Source organism: Gymnodraco acuticeps, unplaced genomic scaffold (assembly GCF_902827175.1).
Source record: "Gymnodraco acuticeps unplaced genomic scaffold, fGymAcu1.1, whole genome shotgun sequence".
Taxonomy (NCBI): Eukaryota; Metazoa; Chordata; class Actinopteri; order Perciformes; family Bathydraconidae; genus Gymnodraco; species Gymnodraco acuticeps.
This window is the reverse complement of record NW_022990583.1, coordinates 1396632-1422177: the sequence shown is the minus strand read 5'-3', so window position 1 is coordinate 1422177 and position 25546 is coordinate 1396632. Positions and strand designations below refer to the sequence as shown.

Here is a 25546-nt window from a genome sequence, read left to right as displayed (position 1 = left end):
CTTAAGTAAATGCATTTTAAGATTGAGCATGACGTGATTAAAATATATTGTAGTTTAATCTGCAGGACATTCCAATGCCATTTGATGTGCAACACCATCTGTATTGCATCTTCTGGTCTAACCAAAATATACATCTTAAGTGGGCAAGGCAATAATGTGATGAGCCCAAATCATATTTCCACAGAGTTTGAGTCAACATCCAGCACTATTTGTATCATATTGCTGTAACATAGAATATACGCATTTTCCAACACAGGTTCTATTTCGTCCCTACTGACCGCCAGAGGCGGTGCTTTAGCACTGATGTGTCCATCGCGCAAATGTGCAGCTCGAGTACCAATACCAACAAAGTCACCTGTGACCCACGTGACACCGGCTATATCAGCCGGTGTCGTCAGTGGATCTGTTCCTTTCATCTTCTCGCTGCTCGAGAGTACCTTGGCTACATTTTTTGTAGCCTACAGCGTTTGTTCGGTTGGAATATTTGTTAAGGATTCTCTGCAAACAGCTGGCTGCGTGCAGCTTCGCGACTCATCCAGTCGGGGCCGCGGGTTTACCCGTCCTCCAGGAGCTGTGGCTGGCTGCGCAGAGACTTCGTTCGGACAGGTTGGTGTCGGCTTGGTTGGTGATGGCAGTGTTTTCGCTCCCTCTCCCAGCCTAGTTGTCCCGTTACTGTCTGTTTTGCTTTTTGGGCTTCAACTTTTATGGTGACGGAGGTGTTTCCGCTCCCTCTCCCAGGAGTTGCCCTTGCTGTGCTTTTGTACTTATTCTGCGAACTTCATTAGCATTGAGCTAGTTAGCAGTAGCGCTGCAGCCACTCGGCTGACGCCGTGTTAAGCACCGGAGTTTCCCGTGCTGTTTTTTCTTTAGAAGCCAGTTTCCGGTCTTAGCTTGTGTAAAGCTTCTTGATTTGGGGTGTAGCTACATCCCCTTTGTTTGTTCGGCGAGTAGCAGCACCGCTCTACTCTTCCCGTTCAGCAGGTAGGCATTCGTCTTTAATTTAACCAGTGAAGGTAGTGCTCTCGCCCCCGCTCCTGGTAGACGCCAAACTACCTTGTTTATTCCTTTAAGCAGGTAGCTGGTGAAGGTTGTGCTCTCGCACCCGCTCCCGGTTACGCTGCATCTGGCATTCGTGTTTAATTTAACCAGTGAAGGCAGTGTTCTCGCCCCCGCTCCTGGTAGACGCTAAACTGCCTTGTTTATTCCTTTAAGCAGGTAGCTGGTGAAGGCTGTGTTCCCGCACCCGCTCCCGGTTACGCTGCATCTGGCATTTGTCTTAAATTAACCAGTGAAGGCAGTGTTCTCGCCCCCGCTCCTGGTAGACGCTAAATTGCCCGGTTCCCGTTAAGCAGGTAGCTGGTGAAGGCTGTGTTCCCGCACCCGCTCCCGGTTACGCTGCATCTGGCACTCGCCTCTAGCTCAACCAGTGAAGGCAGTGTTTTCGCCCCCGCTCCTGGTAAACTGCCTTATTTATTAACCCAGCTAGGTGAAGGCAGTGCTCCCGCTCCCTCTGCCGGTAACGTGGGTATACTTACATCCCTCTTTCTGTTGGCGAGTATCGGCGCGGCGCGGCTCTACTCTTTCTGTGAAGCAGGTAGCTGGTGAAGGCTGTGTTCCCGCACCCGCTCCCGGCTACGCGGCGTCTGGCTACCTACAGAATGGCTCATGCATGTAGCGCCTGTATGGCTTCTCTTGAGCCCGAGGACGGCCATGACCGCTGCCCCTCTTGCCTCGGCCTCAAGCATCTAAGGGAGGCTCTCACGGTAGGGGCCTGCATGAACTGTAGCTGCATGCCCCTGGCACTCAGAATGGCTAGACTCACTGAGGTGGAACAGCTGGCGGCAGCCAACGGACACCTCTCTTGGTCACATCCTCCTCCAGATCAGTTTGGCCGTCCCCGGCGACTTGAGGGAGCGATGGCCATGGGTGCACCCCCCAATAGGAGGACTAGAAACAGGCTGTCCTCTAAAGTGGATCAGCTGGCTACCGACATGGACACAATGAAGTCGCTCCTCTTGGCCCTTCAGCCAGGGCCCGGTATAGGTGCTGCTAGTGTGCCGCCTGCCCCTCCTTCGGTTGCCGCACCTCTGTATGAGGATGCCTTGTCGTTAGCGGCTTCGGCTAACCTCTTCAATGAAGAGACGGAGGACGAGGTCCCGCTCGAGGAGGCTTCCCTCTCCTCTGCTCAGGGGTCTCGGCAGGGCGTGGATGACGACTCCATGGCGGCCATTATTCGTACGGCCCTGGCGCACCTGCAGATTCCGGTTCCGCAGACCGACTTAGTTCAGGCTAGTGCCTTCTTCAGGCGTAGCCCAGCCCCTGTCCCCCTCACCGTTCCTCCTTCAGAGGAGTACCTGAGGGAGCTCCAGGCATGCTGGAGGAACACCAGGGCCCTCGGCCACGCTGGCTCCGATGCCCGGACCTTGGCTGCCATGCAGGACCCGGCGAGGGTGGGGCTGGGTGGCATGCCACCCATTGAGCCTGCTATCGCCTCCCTGATTCTGGCTCCTGACGAGGCTCTAAGGCCTGTGGTCAGGTGCCCTCAGCCTCAGTGCAGGGTCACAGATGGGCTGCTCTGTAGGGCCTACGACGCAGCAGCACGCATGGGTCGTATCGGGAACTCCCTCTCCCATCTAATGCTGGCCGTCTCCGCCTCGCTGCAGCAGGCTCCGGCCGAGCCTTCTTTGCTGGGCCTCAGTGATGCATCACTGCAGGCCTTTGCCCTAATGACTAGGGAATTGGGACGAGTTATGTCCTTTCTGGTACAGACTCGTCGCCAGGTTTGGCTGGCTCAGTCACCACTGACGGAGACATGTAGGAGAGTCCGCCGTAGCGTGCCAGTCATGCCAGGGGAGCTGTTTGGGTCAGCTGCCCTGGAGGCGCTGGAGCGCGCTGCCCAAGCTAGGCAGACCAGGCAGCAGCTCTCGGGTCTTCGCAGACCCGTGGCCACTCCCAGCAGGCCCAGGGGCCGCTCTAGCAGCCGCACTCAGCCACCGGCTTACAGGGGTGGTCTGCAGAGGTCTGTTTTTTTCGGCTGTTTTTCCCAGCAGCAGCTCAGCTACTGGGCTGCCTGTACTTCCGACCCTTGGGTGATTTCCACCCTAACCCAGGGCTACGAATTGCAGTTCCGACGCCGGCCCCTAGCCTTCGACCGGGTCAGTATGACAGTTGTCAACGACCCGGCGAAGGCCTTAGCTCTGGCCCAAGAGTTGTCCGTCCTCTTGGCCAAGGGCGCAATCGAGCCAGTGGACCCCCTGCTTCAGGGCGGGGTGGGGTGGGGGTTCTACTCGGCGTACTTTCTTGTGAGCAAGAAAGTTGGCGGATTCCGTCCAGTTCTGGACCTCAGAGGAATCAACAGATTCTTGAGGGTACTGCCCTTCCATATGTTAACCACAGCAGACACCCTTCGTGTTGTCACACAGGGGGAGTGGTTCACAACCGTGGACTTGAAGGACGCCTACTTCCACCTTGCCAATTGCATCCCATCACCGGAAGTTCTTGAGGTTCGCCTTTCAGGGCCGACATTATCAGTTCCGGGTGCTTCCCTTTGGTCTCTCCCTCTCTCCAAGGGTGTTCACCAGGGTTGTAGCGGCAGCGCTCGCTCCCCTGCAGGCACAGGGCATGAAGGTCCTGCCATATCTGGACGACTGGCTGGTTTGCGCGCCGTCCCGGGCCCAAGTGGCCCAGGATACGGCGCGCCTCTCATCCCATGTAGCCCGGTTGGGCCTAACAGTGAACGCCGGTAAGAGTTGCCTGGACCCTTCCCAACAGGTCACTTACCTGGGGATGGTCCTAGACTCGGTCGCCATGAGGGCCTACTTGACACCTCGTCGTGTGGACGACATTTCCCACCATCTTCGCATCTTCAGACTGGGCAAGAGGGTGCCTTACATCCAGTTCCTCCGGCTCTTAGGCAGACTGACAGCTGCCTCAGCCGTTGTGCCCTTGGGCATGCTATCACTGCGCCCCATGCAGATGTGGCTGAACAACTTTCGCTTGGACGCCAAGCGGCACAGGCACAAGAGAGTCAGGGTGTCTCAGCGGTGCCTCCACTCTCTGTCCCGCTGGAGGGACAGGGCCTATCTTCTGATGGGTGTGCCTATGGGTGCCATCCCATCCCGCCGGGAGACGGTCACTGTGGATGTATGTCTCTCGGGGTGGGGTGCGGTGTGGCAGGGCAGGACTGTGCAGGGGCAGTGGTCTGCCCAGGAAGGTGCACACCATATCAATGTGCTGGAGCTGCAGGCTGTGTTGCTCGCACTCATGCATTTTTTACCCCAACTGGCGGGCAGGCATGTGCTCATTCGTTCGGACAACATGTCCGCCGTTGCCCAAATCAACCACCAGGGGGGCACCAGGTCCACACAGCTGCTCCGTGTTTCACAGAGCCTCTTGCCTTGGGCGCTCCCCCGCCTCGCCAGTCTGCAGGCAGTCTTTCTGCCAGGAGACCTGAATCAGGTCGCAGATTTCCTCTCACGGCGCAAGCCTCCACCGGGGGAGTGGAGGCTTCACCCAGAGGTGGTGGAGACAATTTGGAGCCTTTTCGGCAGGGCCGAGGTGGACCTCTTTGCCTCAGAAGAGTCAAGGCACTGCCCCCTCTGGTTCTCCTGGACGGAGGTGACCAGCCCGTTGGGTCAGGATGCCCTGGCGCACGACTGGCCGGACACTCTCCTGTATGCCTTCCCGCCGCTGCCTCTGATACTGCAGACGCTTCAGAGGGTCCTTACTCAGGGGCACAGGCTCCTTCTGGTCGCCCCCCGCTGGCCGGGGAGAGTCTGGTTCCCACTGCTGCGCAGTCTCTGCTGCAGCCCACCTTGGCGTCTCCCCGACAGGAAGGACCTTCTGTCACAGCTCAAGGGTCAGATCTGGCGTCCCGACTCTCACCACCTTCAGCTCTGGGTTTGGCCTCTGCAGGGCCCAACCCACTGTTGAGCGGCGTCACGGCATCAGTCAGGGAAACTATCCTGAATGCCAGAGCTCCATCCACTCGGGCACAGTATGAGTGCAAATGGAAGCTCTTCTCCCACTGGTGTGTGAGTAAGGCTGAGAATCCGGGGCATTGCTCCGTGGCCACCATTTTGGAGTTCCTGCAGTCCCTTCTGGAGAGTGGACGTTCTCACTCCACTTTGAAGGTGTATATGGCTGCGATCTCTGCCCGACATGTCGGAGTCGATGGCGCCACAGTGGGGCGCCACAGGTTGGTGTCCCTCTTTCTAAGAGGGGCTCTACGGCAGCGTCCCCCTAGCACCCCAAGGGCCCCGGCTTGGGACCTGCCCCTAGTGCTGAATGCCCTATCATCTCCGCCCTTCGAGCCCCTGGCCCAGGTCGGGCTTAAGTGGCTGTCCCTGAAGGCAGCATTTCTGCTTGCCGTAACCTCAGGGAAGCGAGTCGGAGAGCTTCATGCCCTCTCCGTAAGCAGTACATGCCTGAGGTGGAACTCCGATGACTCGGGTGTTACCCTCTGGCCGAATGTGGCGTTCCTGCCCAAGGTGCTTCCACTAGCCCACTCCAATCGGCCTATCCAGCTGGCACGCTTTAACATTCCACAGGAGAGCGGCACACCTGAGTTGCTGTGCCCAGTGCGTGCCCTGAGGGCGTATATTGATGCTACAGCCGGTATACGGCAGTCAGAGCAGTTCTTCGTTTGCCATGGCGGCACTAAGAAGGGTCGTGCTCTCTCTAAGCAACGGCTGTCCCACTGGGTGGTTGATACCATCACACATGCCTATGGGGCCAGTGGCCGCCCCCTGCCATCAGGGGTGAGATGCCACTCTACAAGAAGCATCTCAACATCGTGGGCTGCCCTAAGAGGGGTGCCCCTGGAGACCATCTGTGCCGCGGCATCATGGGCGTCTTCTGGCACATTCTCCAGGTTCTACCGAGTCAATGTCTCCACTCCTCACCCTCTGGGTGTGGTTCTGTTGCCAAGCTCCGCTGCTTCCAGCTAGGTGAGTAAGTGCTTGGATTCTTCATGACATGGTTGGTATAGGTCATCCAGTGCTAAAGCACCGCCTCTGGCGGTCAGTAGGGACGAAATAGAACGATAGTTACGGCTGTAACTACGGTTCTATGAGTCCCGGATGACCGCCAGAGTTCCCTGTCACTCAGAATTCTTGTGTGCTCGCGAGAAGATTCTGGGAACAGATCCACTGACGACACCGGCTGATATAGCCGGTGTCACGTGGGTCACAGGTGACTTTGTTGGTATTTGTACTCGAGCTGCGCATGCGCGCGATGGACACATCCAGTGCTAAAGCACCGCCTCTGGCGGTCATCCGGGACTCATAGAACCGTAGTTACAGCCGTAACTATCGTTTCTTCTAGTAAATCCGCAGTGATAAAATCACTCTTTAGCAAATGCTTCATGTTAAAAACGTTAAAGTGATGTATCCATTTCCTCAATGTACACTTGATTTTGTTGTAATACTCTTCTACAACCCAAGTACCAAAGTGTATATGTCATGTTTTATCAGTTTGGGAAACTGATCATACCAGCTACTGTGCATCACATTGATAGCTTACAAGGACTTCACAATGCACAACACACCATTTCTGCCGGTGTTTATATTGTGTTGTTAAGCCATTTGATGCTTGTAAACAAAGACATTTCCCTTGTAATGCTTGAAAAATGGCTGGATAATACCATGGAACTGATCGATCAAATCTAAATGAACTAATATTTTGCAGAGTGGCAGTAGATGAGCTTAATGGGTGGTTCGTTAGTGTTGTGCGTCACTGAAGAACAGCACATAGAAAAAGGGTGTTGCAGTCATAAGTGATAGAGAGAAAGTAAATATGTGTCCCTCATAAATTTGCTTTAGATTAATTTAAAAAGTAATCTCAAATATTTGCTCATGTGGTCAGAAGCACTTTCGGGGGCATCAGTAAGCCTGGTTTAGTTACTGTACATAATAGGGATTTAGATAAGGTGTGCCCTCAAGCTAATCAACATTGGCCAGAGATGACATTATTTAAAAAAAGGTGCATGGGCCTTTCTGATAAAGGTTGTGCCAATATTGCATAAAAATGTATGAGAAGGGCACGTCTTCCTTCAAAGTTTAAATAACACACTACATAGCAGTTTTGGTAATTGTTTTGTATTAAAACATTGAACAAAATACAGCTCAGGACATTAAAACTGTCAGTCATCATCCAGGGAAGCCACTGTAAAAAGAGAAAAATAGTTATTAAAACATAATCTACATTAGTAAATACACATGTTTTTGTGGAGTTCATCACTTACCAGCTAGGAAAGTCAGGTAGAACCCATGACCCGACTGAAGTGTGTGAGTGCAGGTCATTAAGGTTTCCACAGAGACCACACAATTTGCCTGAGTACCAGAGAGGGACCTTGGCTGTCACCATGGTAATACCAATCTCTATCTCAAGCTCTGACTCCATCCCAGCGTCTCTTCTTAGGATCACTAGAACCTCCGACTTGTCCTGGTTCACTCCAGATGACAGGGACACCCCTGATGGCAAGATGTGAGGGAGGCTCATGAAACGTCCATTCACCTGTGGGGTGTAACAGGGAGTTAGGACAGAAATCTTAAAAATGATAAACATGAAAGCACTTAATGGAGTTATACCTTCACTGTGCCTTCCTGTATGGAAAATGATGTTCCATGCAGGAGGATTTGAAACACGGTGACAAGTCTGGAGCTGCCATTACAAGGCCCATGGTAAGAGATCAGGCTGAACCAGTGCACACTGGCTTTGTCACAGAGAGACATCAGACTGTAAGATGACAGAGGGTCCAAGCTCAGCTGCTGCCCACCGAGGGTGGAGACTTGGAGGCTGCCCGTGAGCTCACAACCATCAGGTCTGTCATGACAGCCCCAGAAACTGTTCCTCAGAGCACATTGCTGCCCCAGACTGCAGCCTGCCTCCTCACATATCACTCCGCCCAAAGGGTGGCACCAGCATCTCTGGGTGCAGTCCTCGTTGTACACTTGCTCCTCCATCTAAGAGGAGAAGAGAAAACAAAACCCGCAGTTGCTGAAATATTCCTTATGAACAGATTACTGTGTGTTATAAGCTTTTATAGTTACCTTGATATATACACCATGATGAACACATCCACACTGGCTGTAAGGCACACACTCTTCCCCATCAAAGACATTTCCATTGTCGCATTCACAGCCTTCTGAACAGCCCGTTGCTGAAGAACCAGGCTGGAGCACAGCAGGGCACGAGTTGGAGCTGGAGTCAACACACTCCTTTGAGCTGCTGCGGTCAGGACACTGGAGAGCTAATGACAAAAAAAGTAATTTAGAGTGGATCACATACTCCATTTAATGCCAATCAAAAGTATTAAATTACCGCAAGGAGTGTTCACTCTCCAAGTTCCTACTGCTATTCCGTTAGCCTGGCAGGCTGCAGAATATGCTTCTAGTGCTAGACATGCGGCCATGTGCCCTGCTAAAGCACAAACTGCCCTGTTGCACATAAGTGTGTAACTATCGCGCTCCACATCAGCGTCCCGGCACTGGTGGAATTCAGTTGTATTGATAAACAGGACATCGCAGACCATGGTGTCACGTGGGGACAGTCTGCACTCATTGCACTCTCTGCCACAGGTGTCTGTGCAGAGCTGCCCTGGAGCGGCCCAGCTGTGCAGGAGCTCTGCGAAGCTCTCGGACAGACTGCCATTTCTCAGTTCCAAGTCATCATACTTGTCTCCATTGAAGTTCCCACAGAGGCCTGAAGCTGTGGCGTCATTTACTTGAGGTACAGTTAACCTGAGGTATTGGGTAGATGACAAGTCAATCCCCACCCCGGACGGTGTGATGATAATCAGTCTGTTGCCATCTTGGTAGGCTTTAAGTTCACCAATGTCAAAAGGCACTCTGCGTTCTTCTCCATTTACCTGAAAGCACAGACACCAGTTAAGGCTGCAGAGATTTTTTTTATCTTGAACAAATGTATAGTTTACAGAACTTACTTTTACTTTCCAAAGAGATTCAGGGTCAATAGATACTTCCAATGATGGCAAATTAAATATTACTTTGCTAATGGTGAAAATGCCCTTGTTGTCCTTAAAGCTAAGCAGCAGAGAATAATCATGCAAGGCTTTAGAGGAGAGGGCAGATATGACATAGGTGCAAGCTCCGTGGTGGGGCAGATTAACACCATCAAAAGTGATGTAGCCAAAGCCAGCAAACACTTGGCACACCCCATACTTCAAGGCAAGGCCATCTTTTACTGAACAGCTTTCCATGGGGCTACATGTCACCACACCTCTTTTGCAGTCACACTTTTGGCAGCTTTTCTCAAAAATAAAGTGGCCAGTAGGGCGATACTGTCCCTCGTGCACACAGCCACAGTCAGAAACCGGCACACACTGGCCATCACTCAGGACGAAGCCAGGGTCACACTGGCAGCCTTCCTCACAACCGCCGCTGCAGTTTGCTGGGGAGGAGAGCCCGAAGCACACAACAGGACACCGAGGTCCACACAGCTCATAGTGGCTATTCTTGGAGCATGACATACCTGGGGGAGAGAGTAAATACATCTTATGTCAACTTTATTTTTTTAACATTAGCCCACACAAAATCCCTACCCCCTGTGCAATAATAATCAACCCACTGACTAAATGTAATGCAGTGCAAAGACACGTTTACATGTGGGATAGACAAAAACTTTATCAGAAAATAATTGCTGTGCATCTTCCATTAGACAACAGTAATGGTGTAGAATCAAAATCAGTCAAATGTTTTGCTATAATTATTCTCTTTGTCTAAACTGTCGGCTTTTAACTGCTCTCCATTAACACTCAGTTGGATTTAATCATACCTCACTGGTAGGCGTCAGCATGTATCGTCAATAATCGACTCTCTCCAGCTCTCGACTTAAGCACCGGAGTACCACAAGGTTCAATACTTGGTCCACTTCTTTTTTCCCTATATATTAATGACCTGCCATCTGTCTGTCCTGATGTGGAAACAGCTATATGCCGATGACACTGATATATTTGCATGCCAACACAAAGCAAAAGGCTGCTGATAAACTGACCTCAGCTTTAGTGCTGATCACTAGCTGGCTACACCGCTCCTGTCTTCAGCTTAATGTCAAAACAGTTGGAATGTTTTTCACAAAAAGAAAATGCAACATTGTGTCAAATATAAGCATCTCAGGTGAACATATTAACATTGTGCCTCAGGTTAAGTACCTTGGAATCATTATTGACTCTAATTTAACATTCAAAACACAAGTCAAAAAAGTGACCCAAAGAGTAAAGTTTAGCCTAGCAAATTTTAAATACATAAACACAATGACATTGCATTCTGCCAAATTATACATGAATGCCATGATCATGTCACATCTTACATACTGTCTCACAAGCTGGGGTCAAACTAACAGCTCCACACTGAAGTCACTAGCAACCCTGTACAAACAAACCCTCAAAGTACTGGACCAGAAACCAAACCGCTCCCATCACTGTACCATCCTCAACAAGCATAACATCCTGAGTTGGGAAGATTTAATAAAGTATAGGAACATCGTTCCAGTTTACAAAATCCTGCACAATACAGCCCCTCCACCTCTTAACTCATTGGTTACGCAACATAACAACACCAGACTGACCACTAGAAGCTCCACACGTGGCGACCTATCAGTCCCATTCAGGAAGAGTACTTTTGGTCAGTCATCATTCTCGGTCATAGCAATACAAAACAGGAATTCTCTACCCACTCAAATCAAAGACATACACATACCACCTTCACAGCTCACTTAAAAACATGGTTCACTGAGAACTACCCCTGCACACACTAGTCTGTGTTGAGTATGGCGTGAGTGTTACATGTTGTGATCATGGATGTTGCCCCTCGTTTCTGTTATGTGATTGTGATGTGCTATATATAGTAACGTGTGTTGTTTATTGTTCTCTTTTATCCTCACACCGGTATATACTCGTCTTTCCTCCTTTTTATTTTATATATTTTCTTACAACTAAAGCGGTTGATATATTGTAATTTTAAGGGTGTCTATTACCATCTGGCCGGGGACAACAGCTATAAATTAGCCATGTCGGCTAAAGCTGCACCATTTACTGTTTTTGTGACAGTTCCTCGATGGGGACTGTCCACGACTCTATAAATAAATAAACTAAACTAAACAATCACTTATGTGTCAAACAACTACACAGGGCCCTAAATGAGCTGTAAGTATACCTGTCAACCAGCGACGTGGGGTCAGGGGAGGCAGGGGAGGCAGAGCCTCACCTGTCATACTCCAATGTAACGGAAAAACAACTAAAGAAAAACGAAATAGTAATAATAATAAAATGTCTCCACTGATCTGTGTTGTAAGTGTGATTTATGTATGATTCCAATCGCTTTTTATAGTCAAAATCAGCAAATTTGCCGAGCTCCGCTACAACTACGGGTAGCGATGAGAAGAGAGGCAGGGACGAGCTCTGCCTCTCGTAAGCCCACAGTAACTGGCTGGAGCGCGGGCACTAATTTAACGCGGGCACTAATTTTGTGAGCGCGCTCAAGCCAGTTACTCTGGGGTGAGGTGAGGCACAGATGAGCTCTGCCTCACCTCAGAATGCGTCACCCCACAGAAACTGGCTGGAAAGCGGGCCCTAAGCGCATGCCTGCACCATCTCACTGTATGTCACCAATGTAATGTTTGTAGATCCCTCTATTACATTTATCCTCGCCATCCATAGTCTCTAAATAACTTATTTCACGTATATATGATATTTAGGCCCGCTGGTCTCATCATACAACGGCAATGAAAAAAGCACCAGGAGAGGCAGCCATAACCTCTGCCGCACTGAAGGGGGCGCACGTGAGCCCATGTTCTTGTTGCTACTGTTATTCTACGCAGAGACGGTAGACAAACAACAAACTAGACTTTTGAAACTAGAAGATAAGGAGGACTTTTACAAAAATGTAATGAGATTGTTGTCCAGAAGGATAGCATGGACTTCATCTTCAAGTCAAGGTAAGACCACAATTGTAATGAACATGGGATCTTACTAAGAAAGAACAATCCAATATTTAGATGTTGGGTATCCTTTTGTTGAACAGTCTGTTTAAAATGAATCGAAGCATCAGACTAAAAAAGCTTTTGAAAATAACCGAATATTTCGATTAAGGTCAAAATATAATATTTGTAAATCTGACAGTGCCTCACCAGCCGTGAACCTCACCGCACGTCACTGCTGTCAACGTGTTATTCACTTCTGGTGTGTGCGTGTTTGGTTATATTCCAGGCTTCAGCAGCAAAAGCTGCCAAGTATAACATTTTATAAAACGCCTGAAGATGTAGTTAAAATAAAAGCCTATCATTAAAAACCGAATGAATGATACTCACCACAGAAAGTGTCACTCCTCCACTGCCTGACTGGCAGCTGCGCTACTTGACAGGCTTCAGCATAAGATGCAATGGATTTGCAGAGTGCCGAGTAGTGTCCGTCAAATGAGCAGGAATCTGTTACACAGTTGTGGAAGTAAAGCTTTGGACTTAACACCAGAGCACAGTCTGCAAATGGCCCTAGCTCATTTAACAACACCCCACAGAAATCGCTTCCTTCAAACAGCTTCTGTGCCTCAGCAGGACAATGCTTCAGTCTGGAGGAACAGCTGGACTTGCAGGTAACTGATCCCGGAGATATCCAGCTGTGCGCAAACTCCAGTCGATTTTGTGCAAGCTCTTCATTGGGCATCATTAGGTCATCATGAGAATCAGTGTTGGCATTTCCACAAAGACCAGAGACGGAAGAGCCATAACTGCTGGGGAGGCTAACCCTTAGCGTGCCAGTATTGTAGACAATCAGCTGCAATCCCACATCAGTGTGAATAATGATAGACGAAGGTGTGCGGTAAGCATAAACATGGCCTGTCAGGTGAGAGTATGGCAAGGCCTTATACTGTCCATCAACCTGAGAATGAAAAAGAAACACAAATTAGAGTGGTTCATTCTGAAGATTGTGTTGATAAGACATTGCAAAGCACTCACCATAACCTTTCCTGGCTCATCTTTTCCCACCACCAACTCCAGACCATACATTAAGAGCGTTAAATCAAGGCTATGAAAAAGTCTTTTGTGGCAACTTGCATCAGAGATAGTGATATTGAATGGTGTTACTCCAGTTAGGTTGGCTTTGGTTTTAACCAACGAATATGAACAGCTGTCTCTAAAGTCAAAATGACGTCCATCAAAGGTTGTAAAATGCAGCCCAGTAATAAGGGTACAGTTCTTGGGGTCATCAGGTTGACACAGCCTCTTGTGCTGTAGTTGCTTGCAGACCATTCCTCTGGGGCACTGGGCTGGGCGACAGTGCATCTCACCAGTAGCCGGTCCACATATGCAGATCTGACCACAGTCGTCTGGTGACCAAAACGTTGAGTTAAGGTTTTGATATTTGCCTCTGGAGTCTGTGCAGCCACACTGATGTGGGCGCACACAGCCAATTTGACTTTTAATGAAACCAGGGTTACAGAAGCAGCCCTGAAAGCAGGCCTTATTACAGAAGGTGGCATTCAATTCACAGGATGGAGGGCAGGCCGAGCCACAAGTCTTGTAGTGAGTGTTTGGTGGACAGAGCACATCTGAAATAATATATTGAAGTGTCAGTCAAAGATGAAATCACAATATTATTATATTACTTTAACGACTACTTACCAACTATGACTCCATCGTTGTAGTATTTTCTGGTTGCTTCACAGACTAAGGAATATGAATATATTGCCTGCTCAAGAGAAACGTCTGACCGTCCGTTTTGCACGTGGTCAACTACACAACTTTTGTAGAAGGAATCTGGATTGGCTCGGCTGTGACAGTGGGCAAATGGACCAGTCTGATCTGTGAGCACTTCACACGGCCTCCAGACGTCGTCAAAAACAGAATCTGCAAGCAACTTCTCATGGTTCACTTTCTGCTTGCAGCCAGTACAACACTTTTGGTCCCCATCAAAGAGCTGGTAAGCCTGTGCAAAATCCACACTTGTCTTATTGGTAACGGAATCAGGATATTCATCTTGAGGCTGACCGTTAAAATTGCCACACAGCCCATACACTTCGCCCTTGTAGTGAGGTTCCAGTTTAACAACAGTAGAGTTTCCATCAAAGACTAAATGCAAACCAAAGTCAGTTGTCAGCAGGGCTTTGCCTTCCCAGTAGGACAATTTAATCTTACCCCCTAAAATATTAAAAGGAATATAAGTCACTTGACCATTAACCTGTAAAAAAAGAAACGAAAAGTCATACAAGTGTTAAAAGTCAAACTTGAACAGCTTTCATTCAATAAATAACTAAGATTTACTTACATGTATGCTGTCCTTTTGACTGCCAAGCTTGATGATGAACCCATAAGCATGTAGAATGATGCCACTAGAGTCTTTCTTGGAGACACTAAAGGGCATCAGCCCGCATGCTGCTCCTTTGCTGGCTGCAAGCAGATAGGTACAGTTACCCTCAAAGTCATAGATTAGCCCATCAAATGTTTGGTAGTGCCGGCCTCCCCAGGCCCAGCACAGACCCCGACGACTCTCACAGACGGGCACACCGTTGCTCAGGTAACATTTCTCAGTTGCATCACATTTTCCCTCACATGAAGCTGGGTTTTGCTCTGCAAAACCCAAAGAAAAATGTAAAAGATTTAACAGGATGAAAATGTATAAATGCATCATCAAGCAAATCTGTATCTAATGTATAGTTTGTGAATTTAGATTCTCACCATTTTTGTGACAACCTTCAATTCCATCTGAAACTTGACAACTGTGCAGTGCAGGACATGCGTATTGCTTGCAGACAAGAGGAGGCCCGCAGGTGCATTTTAAAGTACAGTTTTGTAGCAGTTTGCTCTCAGAGGCCTGAAAATGGAAATCACATGAAAAAAGTCAAAACAAAATTTGGAGTGTGCACATATTTTATAAATTAAAAATATTTCAAACAGAAAATAGCCTTATTAAAAAAGTGTTTAGTTCTGACCTTAAACCTACTCCCATCCTGTAGGCAGCCACACTGCTCTGCTGGTACACAGGCACGGCCATCATAAAGGTGTCCAGTATCACACTGGCAACCTTCCTCACAGTCTCTGGGGCACAGCACTGCCAGGCTGATCTCAGGACACTGTGAGGAGCATATATTGGTACAGTTGCTGTAGTGGCTGAATTGAGGACATTGATAAGCTGTAAAATAAAAATACTTAATCAGTACATTTTCCTCCATTCAATCATTTGATAAATTATTAATTCAACAGTGTCCCAATACTTACCACAGCTTGTCGTGTTCAGCCAGAGCTCAACCCTACCCCCTGCCTCATTACATGCTACATTATCCTGCAGCACATCACACAAGGCCTGGCGTCGACCTTCTGCAACACATAGGGAGTAGTATTTCTGTGGGCACACTAACTGGTGACATGAGGAGAAAGGTCCCTTTGGATTGGGGATAAACCCGCAGTTCTGGTCAGAGGAACTTTCCCATTCTTCACTGCAGGGTACGTCTGCATTACACAACTTCCAGGACAGCCCATGGATGTCATGGTCAGAGGTCACTGTGCCATTAGGTAGCTGCAGATCATCAGAGAGATCGTCATTGTACTTCCCGCAAAGGCCACAGGTTGTCTGGTAGTAAATGTCAGGCATCTTGACCAGAATATAGTTTTGTAGGTCTGATGTAAGCTCAATCGACTGTGGGGTCTTGATGGTTATCCCTCCATTTCTCTGATGTACAGTGATGTTGCTCTGGGAGAACGGCAGGTTTTCGTAAACTCCATTTACCTGGGTGAAATAATTCACTTGTGAAAAACATATCTTACAGTAGTTTGTGTTATGCACTTCAAAGTAATTTTTCACATAAGAGACGACAATAAATCATGTTGAAGGCTGTGAAATCATTACCTCAACTTTTCCAGGAAAAGCCGCTGACATCCTTAGTTGCATTTTATTGACTTGCAAGTATATCTGCCTTCCCTCGCTATAGTTGCCCATTGCAGCTATCAAAATAGGCTCTACATCCAGTTTATCGAGGCATGTCTGCACAAGGGTGTAGTTACATGAACCATGAAATTCAAACGCATGTCCATCAAACGTGGTGTATTGGTATCCCTCAACAGAGCACTGTGCTACATGGGGTTTTGGGTGGCAACCTTGAACACCCCTAATAAGCTTACACTCCTCATCCTCTCCACAGGAGACATTACGACATGTCATGTTTCCCCCGGGGTGACATAAACAGCTTTGCTTGCATGTAGACCACTCCTGTCCTGCGGTGAAGTATTCTCCATGGTGAAAGCAGCCACAGTTTTGTGGCGTGACACAAAGGTTGCCACTGTGAACCAAACCGGCCTCACACAGGCAGTTCTCCGCCATGTTTAGAGGCATCTCTACCGTTTTATTCTGCCAGCCGAGGCAGAGGTGAACAGAGGCAGAACTTATGTTGTAGCTGGTTCTTGTGGGACACGACGGGTCTGTAGAGATACAGAAAGACACCAGTCACTCAGGACAGGAAAACTGTGTTAAGGTTAGGGTTGACCAATGATGCATTAGTACAATATAGTGGTCCAGTAATACCGAGAAGGTTGTGGCCTCAATACCAATATGAGTCACAAAACACTAATTCTGTGTACCAACAAAACTAAACAAGCTAGCAACATGATTACATCTGATTTTTATGAAAATATTCACGTTCTTATGCTGCCGGTTCAAACAACAATGCAAACTCCACATTTCCTTTGCTGTGCAATGATGCTGCACTTTAAACAGCTTACACAATTGCAGAGTATATTAATTGAATTCACTTTCACATCTGGGAGCACAATGATACTCACAGCAGAATCCAGGACTCCTCCAGGCAGAAACTGTAGCATTGTGGGAAAGACAGACAGCAGCATACTCAGCTAGGGAGTGACAGAGTGCAGGCTGGAGACCTCCGTGAAGACACAGGTCACTGACACAGCGCTTGTAGTAGCTGGATGGGTCCACTTTGCCATGACACTGTCTGAATGGTCCATTAACTTCCAGAATCTTCCCACAAGACTCTGGGTCAGAGAAGCGAACCAGAAGCTCTGATGAACATTTTGGACAACTTCCTCCTAGACAGCCCTCCACACACCAAGGAGTCTGCCCATTTCTCCAAGCTTTCCCGAAGTGCTCGGGAATGAGAGGCTCCTGTGTGCCATTTACTGCGAGGTCATCAGCAGGGTCAGAGTTGAAGTTGCCACACAGGCCGCAAGTGACATTAGCATATTTACTAGAGAGACTAATGCTGACGATTCCTTCTATGCTGAGACTCAGTTCAAAGCCCATTTCTGTGCAGATGTAAGTGTGCAGCCCTAAAGAGAAGGCCAGTGCAGTAGAGCTGAATCGATATGGCATGTTCCTCTTGACACCATCAACCTGTAGGGGGGGCCAACATTGCATTTGAAAGTTAGGACTGGGCAGTACACTTTCTCAGGTAATCTTTGTAATGTCTCGTTTAATTATTAGACAACTCGTTTTTTAAACATTAGAGCCAAAAAGACCGACATGATTACAAAAAAAATAAAAACACTTGAACTCACCTCTATGCTCTTGGTGTTTTTGCTGTTCAGCTCCACAAGCACACCACTCACATTGACCAGGAGATGAAGAGCTGACTCTAGGTGTCCATCTGTCTGTGCGTGAATCTGAATGGCACTGAGGCCTTGTTTTTCTGCACAAATGCCCAGTAACTGGTACTGACAACTGCCATTAAAATCATAGTTATGCTGGTCAAAGGTGACTATGTGATGAGCAGAGGACATGCATGTCTGGAGGGTGTGAGGCACGCAGCCTCTCACTCCATATTGAAGACTACAGTATACATTCGGGCCACAAGAATCCAAATGGCACTTTGTCTGGTGCGTGTTGGGGTCACAAACACACAGTTCAGTGCATCCCTCATCAGCCCAGAAGGTCTGGTTGCTGCGGTAATGTGAGCCATTGTGAGTGCAGCCACACTGGGACAAGGGCACGCAGCGGTCAGCAACCAGGACGAACCCTGGATCACACTGGCAGGTCTCCACACAAGCTAGGGTGCAGGGTCTTGATCTGAAGGGATCCTCACAGGTGGCAGGGCAGGATGAGCCACAGGAAGTATAATGGCTATTCAGTGGGCAGGAAATGGCTGATAGAGAAGAAGGAGCATGATCAAAATTGTGTGGGAAAATGACTTTTGTAGCTTTAAGATTACTATAAAAAAGTTATTGCTTCATGGTAAGAAAAATGTGCTTACGGCAGAAGGAGACATTCCTCCACTCTCCTATCTTGATCCCGGCATTTTGACATGCAGCAACATACGCTTCCAACACAGGACAGATAGTCTTCTGAGTGTCATTACTAGAGCACAGGTCAAACATGCTCACAGCTGCAGAGATTTTAGTGTAGTTTACAACTTCCCGGCACTGGTAGAATGGATTTTGTGGCGACCAAATATACTCATGCATAGATATCCAGCGAGTGGCTACATTTTTATCCAGAAGCTGCTCAGCAGAGCAGCTTGGGCATGCATCGCCACAATCTGCTGTGCACTGTGCTTCCTGATCGTGAACTCTCCAGCTCCAGCCAAAGGTGGTAGCATCAACAGGCTCACCCTGTGGGGTTCTGAGGTCATCTTCCTCTATGCCATTATTATTTCCACACATGCCATAGACTTCCATTGTATTAGAGAGTAGGATAGTGGCAACATGAGAGCAGTCATACTTCACTTGGATGCCAAGACTCGTATCCACAACAACAAACATGCCACTCCGATAAATCTTCACATGTCCAAACTGTAGAGTCACAGGTAGTAGCTTTTTCTCACCATTCATCTGTGGATCACAAATATTTGAAGATAACGAATGCATTTTCATGCAATTGTTTAATCTGAAACTTTTACTATATGGCCATTTTTAAAGTAAAATCACCAACTGACAGCAAGGCAAAAAAGGTGCTGTGACTGTTTGCATTTCCTAATTTAAACTTACCCAAGCATGGCCTTTTTCCCCTCTGTAGATAGTAACATTGTCTTCAGCCACCTTGACATGAATAGCTTTGAGAGAGGAAGCCTCGTTTGGGGTCCTGTCTTTCTCTACCCCGACCCAAAATGTTGTATTCTCACTGGTGTCACTCAATACATGGACCAGGGTGTAGGTACAGTTTCCAAGGAATTCAAACACCTTTCCATCAAAAGTGTAGAAGTGTGCGCCTCCAAGTACCCAACACTGGGTTTGCAGAGGTTCGCCAACACACGTCTCTCCATCTTCACAGACGTTGGTATTGTTATCTGAAAGAGTAAGGGGGGGGGCAGTAGCAGATTGATGGCAGTTTAGGTTCAAGACACATGCAGCTATGTGTCATCTGAATTAAATTAAAATATTCCACAAGTTAAAAAATAAATAAAATTGCCCATGATGCCATCAGATCATTTGTGATACATCACATTGTAATTGCATGTCATAGGCTTGTAAGGCAAACGAGTGAAAGAAGGATGTAGTATTACTTATGATTGGCATGCATTATAATCATTGTCAAAAGGATAATTAAGTACTTAATGGACTATTGAAAAGGTTTAGGGTTTAACCGACTTTTAGTAATACGATATAAAATGCGATATTGCTAGACCAATAGTGTCACATTGTGCAGCTGAGAAAAACAACAGTTAGCCAGTGAGGACGTGTCACCAATCCCAGCTAAACCAGCTGGGCATACCTGTCTTTGCACAGCCCCAGGTATTAAGAAGGGTGCAGCTCTCTCCCTTGGGGCATGAGGCCGGCTCACAGTACATGTCTGCAGCAGAAGAGCAGTTGCACTGCTCAGAGCATCCCTCACCCCATGAAATCTCCCCAATCTACAGAGAAAAGTGAGTCATTGTTGTGTTAGCCAACTGCAGTCTGAAACCCAGCACACAAACAACCCAGGAAAACACATGTCTAAGGTTTGTGATTAGTCATGCTAAGAGCACAGGGAGACATAATGAGTCATGGTAGCATTGCATGGAAATACTAGGGCATGCCATGTTATTTAGCTCAACTGTGGAAACATGTTCATAACTGCACCTGCAGAAGAGTCACGTGTACATTTGCAAAACACCAATAGGTTTATTAGAAGTCAAACTAATCTGTCCGTCAATTTACATTTTAAATGAAATTTAAAACGATTTTAAATGAATTGCTTGGGTAAAGGAAAATGTTGTTGTACAGTAAGCTTAATGTGTAGCTACTCACCTCATAGTAGTGCCCGAGGTGAAAGCAACCACATTTGTCAGCTTTGACACAGCCATTTCCACTCTGCATGTATCCAAAATCACATTGGCATGCCTCAGAACAAGCCCAGGGGCAGGGGATATCAGATAAAATACCACAGGACTCAGGGCATGCACTGGCACATATATTATAATGTGAGTTTTCAGGGCATGAGAGTGCTGTGAAGACAAACAAAAAAAGTTTATATATTGTAAAGTGTCCAGCTAGCCTTACATCAATCTGGCAACTTCACTGTGTATGCCAGAGTTCTAAAAAGGTACAAGAGAAGCATGTGTGCAGACCTACATGATTTACATGCACATGATAACAGACTGATGAAACAACACATGTACACTCATCAGAGTCTCAATTAATAATACTCACAGCACTTCGCTCCCCTCCATGGTTTGGTCTCAGCTCCTGCCTCCTGGCATGCTAAAACATAATGTCTCAAACTACTGCAAACAAATTCTTCTTTCCCATTAGACAAACACAAGTCATTCACACAGTTTTGAAAGAAGGGCTCTGGGTCCACAGCAGAGTGACATTCACTAAATGATCCTGCAGGAGCAAGCAGCATGCCACAGAAATTAGCAGATGCATATTCAGCTGCCATGGTAGAGTTGCACTCCAAACAAAGATCACATTCTTTAGAGCAGTTTGTTCCAGGTGGGGAAAGTGACCAGGAAGATGCAAAGATGGAAACATCACTTGCAAAGCTGTCATTCGGGAGCCGCTTGTCATTTGTGACGACAGCACTGACGTTTCCACACAAGCCACACATTTGTTTACTGGAGGCTGGAATCACTATACGTATCAGATCAGGTGCTCCATATGTGACAACAACCCCTGTGTCTACAACAATACGAGAGAGCAAGCCAGAGTGCAGTATTGCCATGTGATCCAGAAGGACAGGAAGACTTCTCAAAACACCATCAATCTGAAAAATGTAAATGTCAGAGTTACAATCTAGGCAAAATAAACAGTTTACTTATGTTTGTACATGTGCAGCGGCTTACCTTTACTTTCCCCAACTGCGCCATCTCCAAAGACACGTTGACCCCATGGACCCTGAGGTGCAGCTTTTCTCGCTGGATAATCACTGTGAGGTCAGACTCTTCCTCTTCACAAACTTGGGATAGAATATAACGGCAGCTTCCAATATTAAAGTCAAAGCTTTGTCCATCATAACTTCTGAAGTGTCTGCCACCCATGACTGCACATTTAAAGGGCTGCAATGCATGACATGCCCTCTGGCCATCTTGGATGCCACATTTTGTTTCATTTGGACATGCGTGGTTGGTACATTGCACTATCTTGTGGCCCACACAGACACAGTGCAGCAGACAGAGATCATCAGGGTAGAAGTTCTCATGGATTTCGTAATAGACATCATTGTGAATACAGCCACACTCAGAGTCGTGTACACATTTCCCACCACTGTGGAAATACCCAGGTTTGCAGAAACAGCCCTCTTTGCATTTCCCCGCTAGTGGACTTGGGTTTTCTACACAGTCGGATATTTGACTGGCACAAAGGCTGTACTCACTGTTAGGTGGACAGGAGAGGCCTATGGAGGGACAATAAGAGAACAAAGACAAGTAAAGTCAAAATATTCATATTCAGTACACATTTAAAGCACATCATGTTTGCTTACCACAAAATGTGGAAGTCCTCCATTCATTCACTTTTGCTCCCATTTCTTGACACACAGCAACATAGCTGGACAGAATCTGACACAGGGAAGTCTGGTTACTATAACAGAAGTCTTGAACGCAGTTGTTGTAGAAACTTTCTGGATCAACCATTTTGTGGCAGCTCTTGAACACTCCCTCTTTATCCAGTAACCTTGCACAGAAACCTTTTCCCTCATAGAGAGCCATGTCTTGTGAATTGCAACCCGAGGTGTTCAAAGGCACATCCACACACTCATGATCACTGCTGGTTTTCCAGTGTCTAACGGCTTGAGAGATATCAGAGTCGCCATCAGGCACCACATCATCTTCTGGATTAGAATTAAAGTTCCCACACAGGCCACAGAGATTACCAGAGAATTTCCTTGGCATCTGGATGGTCAGAATATCAGAGCTGTACATTACAACTACACCAAAGTCAGTTTCTATAAACGTTGTCTGTCCAGTCATGTAAAGCTTCACTTTGCCACGGCTCAATACGGATGGGAGACGCAGCAGGAGACCATTTACCTAAATTAAAAATAAATTTAAAAAAATGATTAAAATCAATGATAATATAAAACAACTAATTTGGTATACATGCACCAGGGAAAATAAATTAACTTACCTCAACTCTGTTACTGGGATCATTTGACATCTCAATCGAATAACCAGAGACTACCATTTTAATATGCCGAAAGGACACAATATTTGTAGCGTCTTTTATCTGGTTCTGGATCTCTACACTGAAAGCTTCCATGTCCCCCCAGGTCGGACAGAGAGAAGTGAGAAGGTAAGTACAGTTTCCATACACATCAAAGTTACGGCCGTCAAAGGTGGTATAATGAGGATCTACTTTGGCTATGCACAGCCCAGGCCCCTCAGCGTGACAGCCCATGACTCCGTTCACAACCTTGCACACTTCTCCATCCTGGCATTGAGACGGAGAACACACGACTCTCTTGGAGCTCGACTGGCAGACACATCTCTCCTGGCAGTGTTTGCCCATCCAGAAGTTCTCCTTGGGGTAGTAGTAGGAACCTTGGTGAAGACATCCACACTTGCCATGTGGTACGCACTTCCCACCACTCAGCAGATACCCTCTGTTGCATTGGCATGATTCCACACAAGGCAGGGTGCAATTATTATGTGCTTCTGGGTTTCCACAGGTAGCAGGGCATGCAGAACCACATATTTCAAAGTGGCTGTTCAAAGGACATACGATAGCTGTAAAAAAAGGAAATACCCCTTAGCCATTTTTAGTTAAACCATGTATAGACTTAAAAAAAATATATATCTTAAACTCACGGCACTTGGCGATGGTTCTCCAGTTTCGGACTCTGGCCGATATCCTCTGGCAGATGTTGGCATAGTCTGTCAGGATCTCACACATAGAAGAGGCAGATTCATTGAGACACAAGTTGTTAGTGCAACTACGAAGAAATGCCTCTGGATCGATCAATGAGTGGCAATCTGCAAACGGTCCACCGCTACGCTTCAGTAGGGAGCACCCAACACGAAGGGAGTTACCGTTTATGTCAGGAAATTTAGTTTGGCTTCTAGTACATACTGGACATGAGGCACCAACACAATCTTCAATACAGGAGCTGGCACCGCTGTTCACTACCCATGGGAGGGTCAAATCTGCAGTCAGGGTCTTAATAGTGCCATTAGAGTCAATGACACTATCTGAGGATCTGTGATTAGCATTTCCACACAAACCGCACAGGGCTCCATACAGCTCTGGGCCTACTTCAACTTGGAGATGCTGCTTCCAGTCATACCGCAGAGCCAAGTCGAAGGCAGTGTCTAAGACAACGCTGGAACCACTTTGAAAAAACTTCAGGGAGCCATTTCCCAAGGTGAGCGGCAGCTTCCTCATCTGTCCATTAACCTACAGGTTTAAATAAAAAAAACAGACAAAGTAAGTGACCACTTACCAGCTACAAAACGTTTGTTAATATAAGTAAAGTACACTTACCCTAACATGATTTTTGTCTTCTTTAACTATGGTGATATTAAAGCCCTGGATGCTTATCTGCACTGTGTGGATGGTTGGGACAGTGGCACTGATTAAATATGCTCGGACTATATTAATCTGTAGTGGAACAGAAACATTTAGGCCTGGACAGGTGGTCTGAACTAAAGTGTAGTTGCAATTTCCCTGTAGGACAAAATCTCTTCCATCAAACGTGCGGTAATAAGAGTCACCCCATGCAGAGCATATTTTAGTGTTGAGAGAGCAGAGTGGTTTTCCTTCTTCGATAGAGCAATTCTGTTTGAAACCGCAGTGCAACTCTTCACAAGAAGCTGCAGCTTTAAAAAAAAAAAAGAGGAATGTTATTACATATTTACAGTGTTACACAGAAAATTCAAAAAAATCCTTTATACATACATTTCTCACAAAGTGCAGAATAGAGATGTCGGTCTAAGGTACTCAGATAGTATCCCACATCCTTGTCTGTGTAAAGAGCCTCTGCATTATCAGGCAGCTGAGGAAAGGTGGGCTTCTGGGAGGATTTAACACCAGACTTCAAATCTCCTGTGTCAGCACTGTTAACTCGCTGCTCACCCATATCACCTGAAGCAAACATAGGTACAGTTTGGCAGATATCATCAACAGATGGCAGTACTGTTAGAGTTAAAGGCCGCTGTGCAGGGTCATGCCGGAAGAAAAGTAGTTGTAGAGGACTGTCACTAGTAATGAGGATTTTATCTGAGGTCGCAACTGGGATGACCTTCATAACGCCACCGACGAGAGACACTGTGTTTTGATCGGTGCTGGCATTGATGCCCAGGTCAGAGTTGATAGTAGACATTGCCAAGAGGAAACTAGAACTCATTCCTGTGTTTACCAAGGGAGGAATAATGTAATCGAAACCCCAGTGTGTGACTGGTTTCAGGTCAGCATATCCAGAAAAGCAATCGCCAGTTGTGTGTTTGGAGCAGGTAAAACCAACCACAACACCTACAGCTTCTTGAGAGTTTAACTCTGAGCCAGAGAGGCTGGAGTTGCTCTGGAGGTAAACACTCTGCAGCAGCCCTATATACAACTTAAGGACACTACCCCTTTGGTACATATTGCCTTCATAAAGCACTTCCCCCGAGAGAAAGATATCCACTGACGTCGCCCGGCCTGAGCTGGTGATCACCATCTGGCTGACATAAGTCTGGTTAGGGAAGTTAGGAGTAATGGGATAGTACTGGGTACCCCAGGAGTACACATCATGACGGAGCCTGTGGTCACAGCCAGCCCGGGTACACAGGGAAGTGATGACTGCAACAGGCCATATAGACTTCACACTGAGGAGGTATGAGGAGCGGTCACTGGTCATTCCCACAGGCAATGGCAGGTGAATCCTCTTTGACTGGTGAGCAGAGAGGTAGATGCGTTGCACAAAGCTGCTTTCCAGGACCTTTACAGTGACAGAGGTCCGAACTCCACTGGCTGTGATAGTTACTTGATGGCTAACATTTCCTGTTGGTCCATTATGCGGGGGTAGCCCAATCAGAAACCTCCTCCCAGGACTTGCAACGGACAGGCCTGCAGAGAAGAATATAAAATAGTTTTCCCCATTTAACTTAAATCAATACAAAACAAATAAAATTACAACTGCCTGAAAATGTGCACAGTGTATTATAAGAAGATTTACAAACAAAAGATTGTCTAC

The 25546-nt window shown here is 47.2% G+C and overlaps 1 protein-coding gene across 1 annotated transcript in view; it reads right to left on the bottom strand.

Moving 5' to 3' along the window:
- The window catches only part of LOC117553912 (IgGFc-binding protein), a 44358-nt gene that overhangs the window by 17329 nt on the left and 1483 nt on the right, over positions 1 to 25546 (bottom strand). The window contains 30 exon segments of the mRNA XM_034228021.1: positions 2127 to 2252; positions 2333 to 2526; positions 4885 to 5096; positions 7244 to 7515; positions 7590 to 7964; positions 8052 to 8251; positions 8323 to 8869; positions 8945 to 9492; positions 12328 to 12895; positions 12973 to 13565; positions 13639 to 14194; positions 14282 to 14583; positions 14692 to 14827; positions 14946 to 15145; positions 15232 to 15739; positions 15860 to 16428; positions 16789 to 17356; positions 17521 to 18104; positions 18213 to 18789; positions 18946 to 19244; positions 19670 to 19808; positions 20185 to 20381; positions 20587 to 21142; positions 21222 to 21772; positions 21860 to 22406; positions 22504 to 23102; positions 23184 to 23444; positions 23598 to 23769; positions 23857 to 24191; positions 24271 to 25419. Of these exon segments, the coding sequence (XP_034083912.1) occupies positions 2127 to 2252; positions 2333 to 2526; positions 4885 to 5096; positions 7244 to 7515; positions 7590 to 7964; positions 8052 to 8251; positions 8323 to 8869; positions 8945 to 9492; positions 12328 to 12895; positions 12973 to 13565; positions 13639 to 14194; positions 14282 to 14583; positions 14692 to 14827; positions 14946 to 15145; positions 15232 to 15739; positions 15860 to 16428; positions 16789 to 17356; positions 17521 to 18104; positions 18213 to 18789; positions 18946 to 19244; positions 19670 to 19808; positions 20185 to 20381; positions 20587 to 21142; positions 21222 to 21772; positions 21860 to 22406; positions 22504 to 23102; positions 23184 to 23444; positions 23598 to 23769; positions 23857 to 24191; positions 24271 to 25419 (12440 nt within the window).